Consider the following 13744-nt stretch of genomic DNA (forward strand, 5'->3'; position numbering starts at 1 on the left):
TGTGTGTGTGGTGTGTGTGTTTGTGGGTGCGTGTGTATGCATGGGTGCATGTGTGTGTGTGTGTGTGTGTGTGTGTGTGTACAGATGTGGGTATTGCAGGACAACATGGTGGACTTTGTACTGGCACTACAAGACACGCAGAACAAGATTGACAGATGTCCGCCTGATGTGAGTTGGGTTTTTTTGTCCTTCTTTTTTGTTGTTGTTCTTACAGTTGGTTCAAATCCCTCTCTGTCTCTCTCTCTCTCTGTCACTGTATTTCTGTTTTCGTCAGTCCATTCTGTTGTTCTTGTTAATGCCCAGTTGTATGTGATGTTCTGCTGATAAAATGCCTTTCAGAATGTTGAATTTGTTATCAGATAACATGTCAACAATTTCTCTTTTATAGATATGAAAGTATTGTTGTATTGTTTTCGGGTGTTTCTAAAAACATTTGTATTTGTCGTATGTTTTGTTGGATAAATAAATTATTAGTGAATGAAGTGCATATAAATTTAATCAGCGGATGTTGTGTGCTTTGTGATCTGTATGTGTACGATAAGGATGTATCATGTGTTGTCTGAATGTGTTGGATCTGATTTGTGTGCAAATTCACACAGTAGTGTAAATTCTCTTGTACCAGTTTGTATTTTATATATGGTTATTGATGGTGATCGTTTTGGTTACTGTGTATTTTATATATGGAGCGCCATGGTTATTTGCAAGAGGGATTTAACATCGTCTACCAGAAGGGAGTTTCCGAAAGACAAACTGTTTTGTTTCTGGGTTAGCATTTGGTTATAGTGAAGAGTGTCTTGCCCAAGTTACATCTCCACTCTCTTTGCCAAGAAGGTTTTAAGACAGTGTGGCACTGGGATGGTCCCCAAAGGCAAACTGTCTGCCAAAGCCACAGCACTAAGAGCCAGTGGAATTTCGCCTCCTAGACTGAGAGTCATAGTTCTTGAGATAAGACGACGCTGTAAAGGAATTCCCATTGCGGTGGAGAAACCATTGATCATACAGATCTCACTTTGCTGTTGGCCCAGGTGTAAGCTTATGTCAATCTAAGCTGAGTCAAACTCCAAAGACGTCTGCTTTCTTAATGGTGTTCATGCCTTGTAGTACATAAGATCACCACCAGAGGTTTCCACTGCTAGCCTGTCTAGTGCTGTGAGCCGGATGTTTGCCCAGTGAGGTGTGACACATGGACTGTGATGGTGTTGCAGCTGTCGTCAGTGCAAGAGGACCTGGAGAAGGCCAGAAAGGTGTTTCAGGACAAGGTGACAGAACTCAGTCGTCACATGGCCTGGGTCATCGCTGTTGTCTACTCTCAGGTGTGTGTGTGTGTGTGTGTGTGTGAGAGAGGGTGAGTGTGTGTGTGTGTGTGTGTGAGTGAGTGTGAGTGTGTTTGTGTGTGTGCGTGTGTGTGTGTGTGCATGCTTGCGTGTGTGTGTGTGTGTGTGTGTGTGTGTGTGCATGCTTGCATGTGTGTGTGTGTGTGTGTGTGTGTGTGTGTGTGTGTGTGTGTATGCTTGCGTGTGTGTGTGTGTGCATACTTGCATGTGTGTGTGTGTGTGTCCCTTGTTCCTGTGTCATGCCAGGCTGTTGATTCAGTCTGTTGCTGTTCTATGAACTCATTTCTTGTCTTGCCATTTTGGGACAGCAGGAACACACCTTGTTACGTTTAGAGTCCCAGGGAGGGACAAACACCCAACCCCTGGTTTGAACATCATCATCATCATCATCAGTACAGCACAGCACAGTTTCAGTTTCTCAAGGAGGTGGGACTTGTGTGTGTGCATAAATCCATATGTGCTACACCAAGTCCGCTCTGCAGACTCCTGACCAGCAGCATAAGCCACTGCACTAGTCAGGCCCTGGGTGCATGCATGTATATTTGTGTACCCATCAGGGTGGATTTGTCCTGCGTAACTTTGCCATAGGACTTCTTCTTCTGCTTCTGCGTTCGTGGGCTGCAACTCCCATGTTCACTTGTATGCACACGAGTGGGCTTTTACGTGTATGACCGTTTTTACCCCGCCATGTAGGCAGCCATACTCCGTTTTCGGGGGTGTGCATGCTGGGTATGTTCTTGTTTCCATAACCCACCGAACGCTGACATGGATTACAGGATCTTTAACGTGCGTATTTGATCTTCTGCTTGCATATACACACGAAGGGGGTTCAGGCACTAGCAGGTCTGCGCATATGTTGACCTGGGAGATCGTAAAAATCTCCACCCTTCACCCACCAGGCGCCGTCACTGTGATTCGAACCCGGGACCCTCAGATTGACAGTCCAACGCTTTAACCACTCGGCTGTTGTGCCCGTCTTGCCATAGGACAACAGTTATGTTTGTAATGGTTTCTTTTCAGTGCACCAAGTGCCTACTGCGCACAGGGCCTTAGTTTATCACCTCATAAGAATGACTAGACACTCAGTTTGATTTTCCACTCAAACTTGGTTGAAAGGGCAAGCCCAGGATTCAGAGCTGGACCCCTCACAGACACTGTATCGGCAGCTAAATGTCTTCCGTTCTGCTGCGTTCTTTTCATTAGGGTACAGCACAGTACAAAACAATGCAGTAAAGTGCAGTACAGTACAACATAACACAGTACAGTACAGTAAATGTAATACAACACAGTGCAGCACAATACAGTAAATACAAGACATTACGGTACAGTACAACACATTACGTTACACATCACATCATGTTACAGTACAACACATTACGATAAGAGGTCAGTACATTACGGTATAGTACAACAACACAATACAACACAGTATAGCACAGCTTCGCTTCACATCTCATTGGAAAGCATAGCACAGTACAGCACAATGCAGCACAGTACAGTGCAGTGCAACGCAACGCATCGCAACCCAACACAACACAGTGTAGCACAGCTTCGCTTCACATCTCATTGGAAAGCATAGCACAGCACAGCACAATGCAGCACAGTACAATACAGTGTAATGCAGCACAACACAACCGATTCCAAACCAACGCAACCCAAGCCAACACAACCCAACAGAACACCTTGAGTGGTGGTCTGGACGCTAGTCATTTGGATGAGATGATAAACTGAGGTGTGCAGCATGCACTTAGCGCACGAAAAAGAACCCACGGCAACAAAAGGGTTGTTCCTGGCAAAATTCTGTAGAAAAATCCACTTTGATAGGAAAAACAAATAAAACTGCACGCAGGAAAAAATACACACAAAAAATGGGTGGCGCTGTAGTGTAGCGACGCGCTCTCCCTGGGGAGAGCAGCCTGAATTTCACACAGAGAAATCTGTCATTAAAAAGAAATACAAAACAAAACAACATAACCCAACGCATCCCAACACAACACAACTCAACCCAGCACAACAACACAACCCAACAACACAACCCAACACATCCCAACACAACACAACACAACCCATCCCAACCCATCTCAACATAGCCCAACACAGCCCAACCCAACACAGCCCACAACCCAACCCAACGCAACACAATGCAACCCAACCCAACCCAACGCAACACAACGCAACACAACACAACCCAACGCAACACAGCCCACAACCTAACCCAACGCAACGCAACGCAATCCAACGCAACGCAACGCAACACATGTTGTGTTTCAGAACAAGCAGCGTGACGTGGAGTGGTTGCTCCGTGTGGTTCTGCGCACGCTGGAAAAGGCCTCTGCCTACCGTCAGCTGTTCCAGTATGTGCCAGAGTTCTACATTGAGACCTGCATCCACGCCTTCAATGCCCTGCGCAACTACTTCAACTCCGTCCGCAGTTTTAAATCCATACCTAGTGAGTTGGTTTTTTTTGGTTTGTTTTATACTCCTCCATGCTTTTCAGTGCTTTGCACGCCTAGTTCAGCTCTGTCTGCAGTTTTAAATCCATACCTGGTGAGGGTTTTTTTTTGGTTTTTTTTTTGTTTGTTTGTTAATCAGTTCAGTGCCAGAGAATTTTATTAAAAAAAAAAAAAAAGTGCTCTCCCCTTGCCAGGGAATTTTGAGAATTCGGGAGTAATAAGTCACAAAAAATTCTAGCACAAAAGCTATGGGTGATACAGAAAGAAAGTAAAGGTTTTTGTGAAGGAAAATGAGTGTAGATTCTGCTTCTGGGCTTTTTTTTTCTTCTGAATTTGGTTGATTGTAGATAACTGTTCAGGCATGTAAAGTCAAGATGATAACTTTTGTGCAACAAAAAAGTCTTATTTCCACCTTAACATAATGGTATCCATAAAGAAAAGAAACAAAATAGAGCTAGAAATAGCATGCCTATTGTCAGATTATACCTGTAGGAGAAATTAAAACAGGCTATAAGTTTATAAAAACAAATCACAGCTCATGCAGTCATGTAAGTAAATCACTGTCCCAGCAGTGACAAAGGTGGGTAAAGTCAACGTAAAAGGTCAATCATGGTCTCAGAAACTGAGCTGGCAAGCTTTTTGACAGCAAAGAGCATTTGCAAGTGAGAGGGTGAAGTTCTTTGATGACATTCTCTCCTTTCAAGTTGCACGTGGGCTGATTAAAGTGTCAGCTGTGCTTGCCACCTCCTCAAACAAGTCATCCAGCTGGTTCAGCGAAAAAAAAAAAGCATTAAAAACAAAAAAGCACATGTTTCACGTCCAGTGTAGGTTCAACCCTGCGTTTCGTGAAAATCGTGGAGCATTGGCGGTTGTCGATTTCCTACAGTCTGCACTGAAATGTGCGTTCACTCTCCCCAAAAGCCACGCCCCCTTGATAACCTCTGGCTGGCATTCGACCTATTGTCTTACATCACTCCTCTCCCACTTCTCCCCTTCTTTCAACGCTTGCTGCACGTATTCTGTCTGTCATAGTCACTTGTTGTTGTTCTTCTTCTGCGTTCACTTGTATGCACACAAGTGGGCTTTTACGTGAATGACCGTTTTTACCCCGCCATGTAGGCAGCATACTCCGTTTCGGGGGTGTGCATGCTGGGTATGTTCTTGTTTCCATAACCCAGCGAACGCTGACATGGATTACAGGATCTTTAATGTGCGTATTTGATCTTCTGCTTGCATATACACACGAAGGGGGTTCAGGCACTAGCAGGTCTGCACATATGTTGACCTGGGAGATCTTAAAAATCTCCACCCTTTTACCCACCAGGCGCCGTCACCGTGATTCGAACCTGGGACCCTCATATTGACAGTCCAACGCTTTAACCACTTGGCTATTGCGCCCATCAGCCACTTGTTCAAAAATGCTGTCTGATTGGATGGACGGACTGAATTACCATCAAATGGGGCTGTCAGTTTCATTACTGTCGTTGTCAATCACCTTCGTTTTCAAACCAATCATCAGACAAGAGAGATCCTTCACCATCGTGAAAGCTGTCCATAATCACCAGCAGAGCTTTCAGGATTGTGTAAATCTGCTGACTGTGACTGTTTGCTGGACACAGTTTTCGATACCTTTTTTTGCGCATGATGCAACCCCCTTTTCCACGCGCGTATCACATGGTCAGTCAGCAAATTATTATTGAGTAGAAAAGGGTCTTCTACCTGATGTATGTTCATTTAAACAGAATTTTTATGATCCAGCCACATCAAACTAAATGTTCACAGTCTGCTAGTGTGAATTGAATCAAACTCCAATGAAGGAAAAATTAGAACAATGCAGGACGTCAGTGGACGTCTTATAGGCACTATGGCAACACTTTTTGTAGGATGTCAGCTGATGTCTTATAGGCACTCTACTGGTTAATCTCTTGCATTAGGTATGTTTTGTGTTTAGTTTTATTTGTAAAGTTTTTGTTCATTTCGTATTGAGTTTGTTTATTATTTTGTTGCTAGCTGCAGTGAATGCTCTGAGCTTGTGTGAAGCTTTCAGCTACGGTTGTTCAGTAAAGCATAAAATGTTTCACACTTGGGAGACTGGGCTGTCTGTGCTTGAAATAAAATAAAATTGTGTGTGTGTGAGCATGCGAGGGTGAGAGAGAGAGAGAGAGAGAGAGAGAGAGAGAGAGAGACTTGTGAAAGAGAATGAGAGAGAGAGGGAAAGAGACTCATGCACACTTTTGCATTATATGTGTTTAATTTTGCGTTGTTACTCAAATACATGACAACAACTTTTCACAAAGAGTGATGGTGGAAAAGACAGGTCAGGCTAAGTCAGTGTACACATGCAATTTTGTGTCATGTCTGTGCACAGACACACAAGCTAAGCCACTGTGTACATGTGTTGCTATGTCATGTCTGAGCACACACACACACACATACACACACAAACTAAGCCAGTGTACACATGTATTGCTGTGTCATGTCTGTGAACACATAGATTAAGCCAATACAAGCCAAGTCTGTACACAGATACACAAACTAAGCCAGTGTACATGTGTTGCTGTGTCATGTTTTTACACAGACCTACAAGGTAAGCCAGTGTACATGTGTTGCTGTGTCATGTCTGTACACAGACACAAAGCTAAGCCAGTGTATACATGTGTTGCTGTGTCATGTCTGTACACAGACACACAAACTAAGCCAGTGTACACATGTGTTGCTGTGTCTGTACACAAACAAACTAAGCCAGTTTACGCATGTGTTGCTGTGTCATGTCCGTACACAGACAAACAAACAAAGCCAGTTTACACATGTGTTGCTGTGTCATGTCCGTACACAGACAAACAAACAAAGCCAGTGTACACATGTGTTGCTGTGTCATGTCTGTACACAGACACACAAACTAAGCCAGTGTACACATGTGTTGCTGTGTCATGTCTGTACACAGACAAACAAACAAAGCCAGTGTACACATGTGTTGCTGTGTCATGTCTGTACATAGACAAACAAAGCCAGTTTACACATGTGTTGCTGTGTCATGTCTGTACATAGACAAACAAACAAAGCCAGTTTACACATGTGTTAATGTGTCATGTCTGTACACAAACACACAAATTAAGCCAGTGTACACATGTGTTGCTGTGTCATGTCTGTGTACATACACAAACTAAGCCAGTGTACACATGTGTTGCTGTGTCATGTCTGTACATAGACAAACAAACAAAGCCAGTTTACACATGTGTTGCTGTGTCATGTCTGTACACAGACAAACAAACAAAGCCAGTGTACACATGTGTTGCTGTGTCATGTCTGTACACAGACAAACAAACAAAGCCAGTGTACACATGTGTTGCTGTGTCATGTCTGTACATAGACAAACAAACAAAGCCAGTTTACACGTGTTGCTGTGTCATGTCTGTACATAGACAAACAAACAAAGCCAGTTTACACATGTGTTGCTGTGTCATGTCTGTACACAAACACACAAATTAAGCCAGTGTACACATGTGTTGCTGTGTCATGTCTGTGTACATACACAAACTAAGCCAGTGTACACATGTGTTGCTGTGTCATGTCTGTACACAGACGAACAAACTAAGCCAGTTTACACATGTGTTGCTGTGTCATGTCTGTGCACACACACGCAAGCTAAGCCAGTGTACACATGTGTTGCTGTGTCATGTCTGTACACAAACTAAGCCAGTGTACACATGTGTTGCTGTGTCATGTCTGTACATAGACAAACAAACAAAGCCAGTTTACACATGTGTTAATGTGTCATGTCTGTACACAGACAAACAAACTAAGCCAGTTTACACATGTGTTGCTGTGTCATGTCTGTGCACACACACACAAGCTAAGCCAGTGTACACATGCGTTGCTGTTTCAGATGTTGACCAGTTGCTACAGCAGTATGCCACCTTTTTGGTGGACCACTTTGCAGACCCCAGAATTGTCAGCAATGGTGAGTCAGCGTCATGTTTTCCTTGAGCGACAGTACTTAATCCTTGTTGATCAACAGAAAAAAATTGCTTTCCTATGGAAGTTTAAAGGCAGACCTAGATAGAACACACTGTAAATATCAAAAACACATGTACAAAAACTTCACACATTCTAGTTATTTTACTCTGCCCCTACCCCCCTTTTTATATATATATATTTTTTTAACCTTCTGAACCATTCTAAATAATGTTCTCTCTCTTCTTTATGATGTTGTTTAGCACTTACTGCAAACGTTGGTACAGACTAGGTTTTGATTTTTTCCCCTTCATTGCATGTGAGTCTTTGAATGTTGTAATTCAAAGGACTAAGCATTTTCTTTATCTGAATGCTGTTTAATTTCATTTAATGCTCTCTTGGTGTCTTTGTCTGTGTCCCTGCCTTTCTGTCTGTTTGTGTCATCTTTTTTTTGTTCTCCTTTTTTTTTTCGGCACCTTTTTTTGTGCTTTTTCCATTATTACATTTCTTGTTTTTATGTTTTGTTTATTTTGATGCAACAGGTGTTGTGTAGCATATATGAATCAGTACACATGCTTTAACGCCTCCTTGAAACTGAAACTGATTACTGCATACTTCTGTGTATTTTTTTTTTTAATTGAAAAGATGAAAACAAAAGGGTTAAAACCTTTATAAGTCACAGAACATAACTCATTGAGCCCTGCGTCTGAGTATTTGCTCTGGTGTCAAAACTTCGTCTTGTGTTCCTACATATGCATAAACCACGAGGAAAGGAACTAACTCTAGATGTCTCCACATGTAATATGCGGATCGCGTCGAGTGCGCTCGCAGATCGATAAAAATGACATTAAAGGCAGCATTGACCTGAGTGTGGGGCAACAAACCTCTAGAAGTCACCAGAGGAGGTGTAGGAGGTGGTGGAGGTCTGGAGTCGACCGGAGGGAGTGGAGGAAGTGGAGGAGGCGGCGGGTTGGCGTTGTTGAGAGGGCCAGGAGTAGAGGGCCCAGAGTGTCAGTGAATCGATTGCAATTGCGCCTTAATTTTAGCGCGATCGCCCAATCGAGCTATATAATTATGTGACCTGGTTGGAGACATAATTTGACAAAAAACAAGAACGCCAGAGAATCAACAGACAGAAAATACGAAAAAAAACTTAGCCGTATGAAGAGCACAGGAACAGGAGTCATGATGGCTGCCGGAAAAAGAGGGCGCTAGTCAGGGGGGCAAAGGGGAGGTTACCTACTTCCGGGAGGTTATCGGCCATAGCTACTTTCGTTTTCTCCACATAGGCGGATAGTAGTTTGCACAGGACAGGAATGTCAGACCCCTGCTGGAGTCTGCACTAGTGGGTCACGGTAAGTATGTTACTTAAACGTAATTTTAGATAGAAAATTTCCTATGTCTCCACATGTAATTTGGAGGAGAAAATAGTATATTTTCTGCATTTTTTTTTTCTGCATTGATATGGCATGAAAGCTTGTCAAGTCAGTAAACTCGGCAGGGTTGAATGGGTTAAGTGGAGTTGTGGGGTGTTGGCTGAGTGGTGACATGTGTGCCTAGAAAGAGAGAGAATCTGAGTGCAGTTGTTTGAATCCCACAGTCACCAGTATGTTTTCCCCCCCTCCACTAGATCTTGAGTGGTGGTTTGGACACTCAGTCATTTGAATGAGATGATAAACCGAGATCACATGTCCAGCATGCAGTTGGCGCATGTAAAAGAACCCACGGCAACAAAAGGGTTGTCCCTGGCATAGTTCTGTTGAAAAACCCATTTTGATAGGAAAATAAATCAAATTGCTGGCAGGAAAAAATACAAAAAAGGGTGACACTTTCAATGTAGCGATGTGCTCAGTTGCTACTCTCAGTGTAGCGATGAGCTGTCAATGTAGAGAGACGAGCTTTCAGTGTAGCGACACGCTCTCCCCGGGTGGGGGGAGGGAGAGCAGCATGAACTGGACACGACAACAGAGAAATGTGTTGTCGTGAAAGGAGTGATGCAGCACAGTTAGCGAAGGTGACGAGGGCAGGACTGTTTCAGATCTGCGGGACAACGTGGTGCAGGCCCTGGCTCTGTTCACCTGTCACCGGGACACCCTCACCGTGCTGGAGAACCTGCCCATGGCAAAGTCAGACACTTTTTGTTGCTGGTGGGGGGGGGGGGGAGGGGGGTGGGGGGGTTGGGATTTGGGGGTTCTTTGGTGTGTATGTTTCGTGTGAGTATTTGGGGGTGTGGGGGGGCATTGGTGTGTGTGTGTCTGAGAGAGGGTGTGTGTATGGGGGTGGGTAGGTGTGAGTGTTTGTGTGTGTGGGGGGTGGGTAGGTGTGAGTGAGTGTGTGTGTGGGTGTGGGTAGGTAGGTATGTGTGTGTGTGTGTGTGTGTGTGTGTGTGTGTGTGTGTGAGTGTGTGTGTGTGTGTGTGTTAGTGTGTGTGTGAGTGAGTGTGGGTGTGGGTAGGTAGGTATGAGTGTTTGTGTATGAGTGAGTTAGTGTGTGTGTATGTTTGTGCGAGTGAGATTGAATGAGTGTTTGTGAGTGTGAGAGAGTATGTGCATGTGTGTGTATGCATGCATGTGTACTTGCATACATGCATGCGTGCTGTGTAGGTGTGTGTGTTTGTGTTTGTGTGCCAGTACCTTGCATGTGTGCTTGCAAGAGTGTGGGAGATGTCAGAAAGTCTTTTTATACATGTCGTTCTACACTTGTCATGCATTAACAAAAATTGTGATTGTAATATCATTTTGCACCTGAATTTATGAAGTATATTCTGAATGTTAAAAAGAATTGCAAGAGCAGTATAGAATAGAGTTATAGACCCACATTATTGTGTTTTGCACAGACACTCACACACACCAACCCAGCCACACACGCACCACACACACAGACATATTGGCACACACACACACACACACACACACACACACACACAGATGGACAGTTTGATTGTGATACTACGGTGATGTTTTCTTCATGTGTTTCCAGACGATTGTCGATGATCGAATCTCTACTGGCTCCGTACGAGAACCGGTCATGGGCACACACCAACTGGATTCTGGTTCGCCTCTGGAAGGTAGGCTGCGACAAACATTATCCGCATTATTATCAGTGTAGCTTTACAGTTATTATGTTATGATGTCGCATGCGTTTTTGTTACTATTTCGGTAGTTAGTTTTCATATTTGTTTTGAACTGGAAGTTATTTTTGACTCACTTGTGTAAACAGAGTGAGTCTATGTTTTAACCCGGTGTTCGGTTGTCTGTGTGTGTGTGTGTGTGTGTGTGTCCGTGTGTCTGTGTGTCCGTGGTAAACTTTAACATTGACATTTTCTCTGCAAATACTTTGTCAGTTGACACCAAATTTGGCATAAAAATAGGAACAATTCAGTTCTTTCCAGTCATCTTATTTAAAACAATATTGCACTTCTGGGATGGGCACAAAGAAATAATAAAAGAAGCCTAATTATATGCAAACTGCATTTACTGTTATATTTATATTTTTTGTATTCTCTAAACTTGGCACTTTGACCTCTTATTCTGACACAACAACAAGAGGAGTCATTATTATCATTTTTTTTATATTATCATTTTTTTGTTCAAACAGGAACTTCTTTTGCTAAGCATGGAATTTTTTATTTATTTTGCAAACGTTTTGGAGCAGATAATAAAAAAGGGAAATTACTCTGTAATTAATGCTAGGGGACTTAATTTATCACAAGTGAGTCATGAAGGCCATGCCTCTCTTGTTTAGTGTTTTTTTTTTTTTAGTTGAGCTGACCCTTGTTGTCAAGGATGGTTTAGTTCTTGTTAAAAGAGTCTTAAATGCTATTAACGGCTTTCATGTGTTGCTTCATCCGTGTTTATTGTCATTCGTAGGGGGCGTAGTAGGTGGTGTCCAAAGTACATTCCATCAGGATAGGCACTGCTGAACACCACTGTGTAGTGACTCAGCAGCAGTGCAGGGTCTCCTTAGGTATGTGGCCTCCTGGTGACCTGACGCTAATAGTTTCTCGTGGAGTTCCAGCGCTGGAAGTATAACAAGACAAACCCATTTTGTGCTTGTGTATGGGGAACTTGGAATGAGTGGCATGGGAGTAATGCCACTGAAACAGTGCAGATGATGGGGCAGCAAAAAAAGAAAAGACAGAAAAGAAAAAAAAAATCCAAAAAAACCCCCTTCATTTTTGACATTGTCATCTTGAATTTATATGCTTGAAATATACTCTTATTTATTTCTCTTTGTTTCCGTCTTTTTTTTCTCTCCTCACTGTTTTCCGCATTTTTGCTGCCTTCTACGTCCTTTGCCCTTTTTCTGTGTTTTTTTTTTTTCCAGCAGGTCTTGACTTTGTTTTATCTCTTTTCTTCAGTCTGTAATGTACAATATGTGCTGTTTTGCTTTAGTGATTCGGTAGTGATATTGTAAAGACTGGGATGGGGATCAGCTGTCCAGTCTATGTGTTATCTGCTAACATGGTGTGTGTGTGTGTGGCTGGATGTGTGTGTGTGTGTGTGTGTGTGTGTGTGTGTGTGTGTGTGTGTGTGTATGTGTGTGTGTGGCTGGACATGTGTGTGTGTGTGTGTGTGTGTGTGTGTGTGTGTGTGTGTGGCTGGACGTGTGTGTGTGTGTGGCTGGACATGTGTGTGTGTGTGTGTGTGTGGCTGGACGTGTGTGTGTGTGTGTGGCTGGACGTGTGTATGTGTGTGTGTGTGTGTGTGTGTGTGGCTGGACGTGTGTGTGTGTGTGTGTGGCTGGACATGTGTGTGTGTGTGTGTGTGTGTGTGGCTGGACATGTGTGTGTGTGTGTGTGTGTGTGTGTGTGTGTGTGTGTGGCTGGACGTGTGTGTGTGTGTGTGTGTGTGTGTGTGTGTGTGGCTGGACGTGTGTGTGTGTGTGTGTGTGTGTGTGGCTGGACGTGTGTGTGTGTGTGTGTGTGTGTGTGGCTGGACGTGTGTGTGTGTGTGTGTGTGTGTGTGTGGCTGGACATGTGTGTGTGTGTGTGTGTGTGTGTGTGGCTGGACATGTGTGTGTGTGTGTGTGTGTGTGTGTGTGTCTGGACATTGTGTGTGTGTGTGTGTGTGTGTGGCTGGACAGTGTGTGTGTGTGTGTGTGTGTGTGTGTGTGTGTGTGTGTGTGTGTGTGCAGCTGGACATGTGTTTGAATGCTATGACTTGATGTGATGTCTGCCATGTTGATGACATCTTGTCCCCCCCCCCCCTCCTCTCACTCTCCCCCCCACTTTTCACAGGGTTGTGGATTTGCCAACCGCTATCGCCACCTGCCCAACCTGCTGCCAGCCAAGGTCACTCCCACAGACTTCACCTTTGTTAGTGTGCAAGGTCAGTAAGCTCCCTTTGATGAATGTCTTGAGCGGTTTGTCTGTCGTGTTTTGGCTGCATGTACCGGCCATGTGTGTCCAAACTGGTGCATATTAACTGACATATTTGGTTTTGATGTATGTGGTTTTGTGTGTTTTGTATTTACCAGATGTGGTCAGTCAGCCATTGTCCTCTTCACTCACTCCGGATGAATAGTTTTCTCTCTTGCTTTTCCCTACAGACGACCCATTTTTTTAGGGTTAGGAAAAAAATCACAAAAATATAAAACATAAAACAAAAGTAACTGAATGAAACTCACTGCACTTGACCCACTGACCCCTCTCCTCACATCGTGAGAACGCCCACCCCCCTCCCTCTTCACAGCACTCAGAAGCTGAGTAACTATCAGTACCTTTTCGCAGGTAGCTTTCTTCACTGCAGATACTTTATTCAACGTCTTCATCATCCTCGTCGATGTCGAAACCTTCAGTTTGAAGCATTTCAATCACTTCAGCAGCTGTAAAAGCCTCTGTCGTGAAGTTTTGCTCCAAAAATTTCCATTTGTATCACCTGCGACGCCATTTTCGATACGTCGTGTGGGGTCCTGAACTTGCTGGCTCGCTGTGGAGTGTATTGTAACAGAATCTCATGAAGAAACTTCCCATTTGACCCTTGACACATTTGCAATGCCTGG

The 13744-nt window shown here is 43.8% G+C and overlaps 1 protein-coding gene across 2 annotated transcripts in view; it reads left to right on the plus strand.

Moving 5' to 3' along the window:
* The window catches only part of LOC143299456 (E3 ubiquitin-protein ligase RNF123-like), a 61132-nt gene that overhangs the window by 27697 nt on the left and 19691 nt on the right, over positions 1–13744 (plus strand). For both annotated transcript variants that reach the window (XM_076612668.1, XM_076612669.1), the window contains exons 22-28: positions 85–168; positions 1206–1313; positions 3606–3783; positions 7674–7748; positions 9780–9867; positions 10721–10808; positions 12981–13071. In XM_076612668.1, the coding sequence (XP_076468783.1) occupies positions 85–168; positions 1206–1313; positions 3606–3783; positions 7674–7748; positions 9780–9867; positions 10721–10808; positions 12981–13071 (712 nt within the window). The remainder of the gene's footprint in view (positions 1–84; positions 169–1205; positions 1314–3605; positions 3784–7673; positions 7749–9779; positions 9868–10720; positions 10809–12980; positions 13072–13744) is intronic.

This window comes from Babylonia areolata, chromosome 25 (genome assembly GCF_041734735.1).
Source record: "Babylonia areolata isolate BAREFJ2019XMU chromosome 25, ASM4173473v1, whole genome shotgun sequence".
Classification (NCBI taxonomy): Eukaryota; Metazoa; Mollusca; class Gastropoda; order Neogastropoda; family Buccinidae; genus Babylonia; species Babylonia areolata.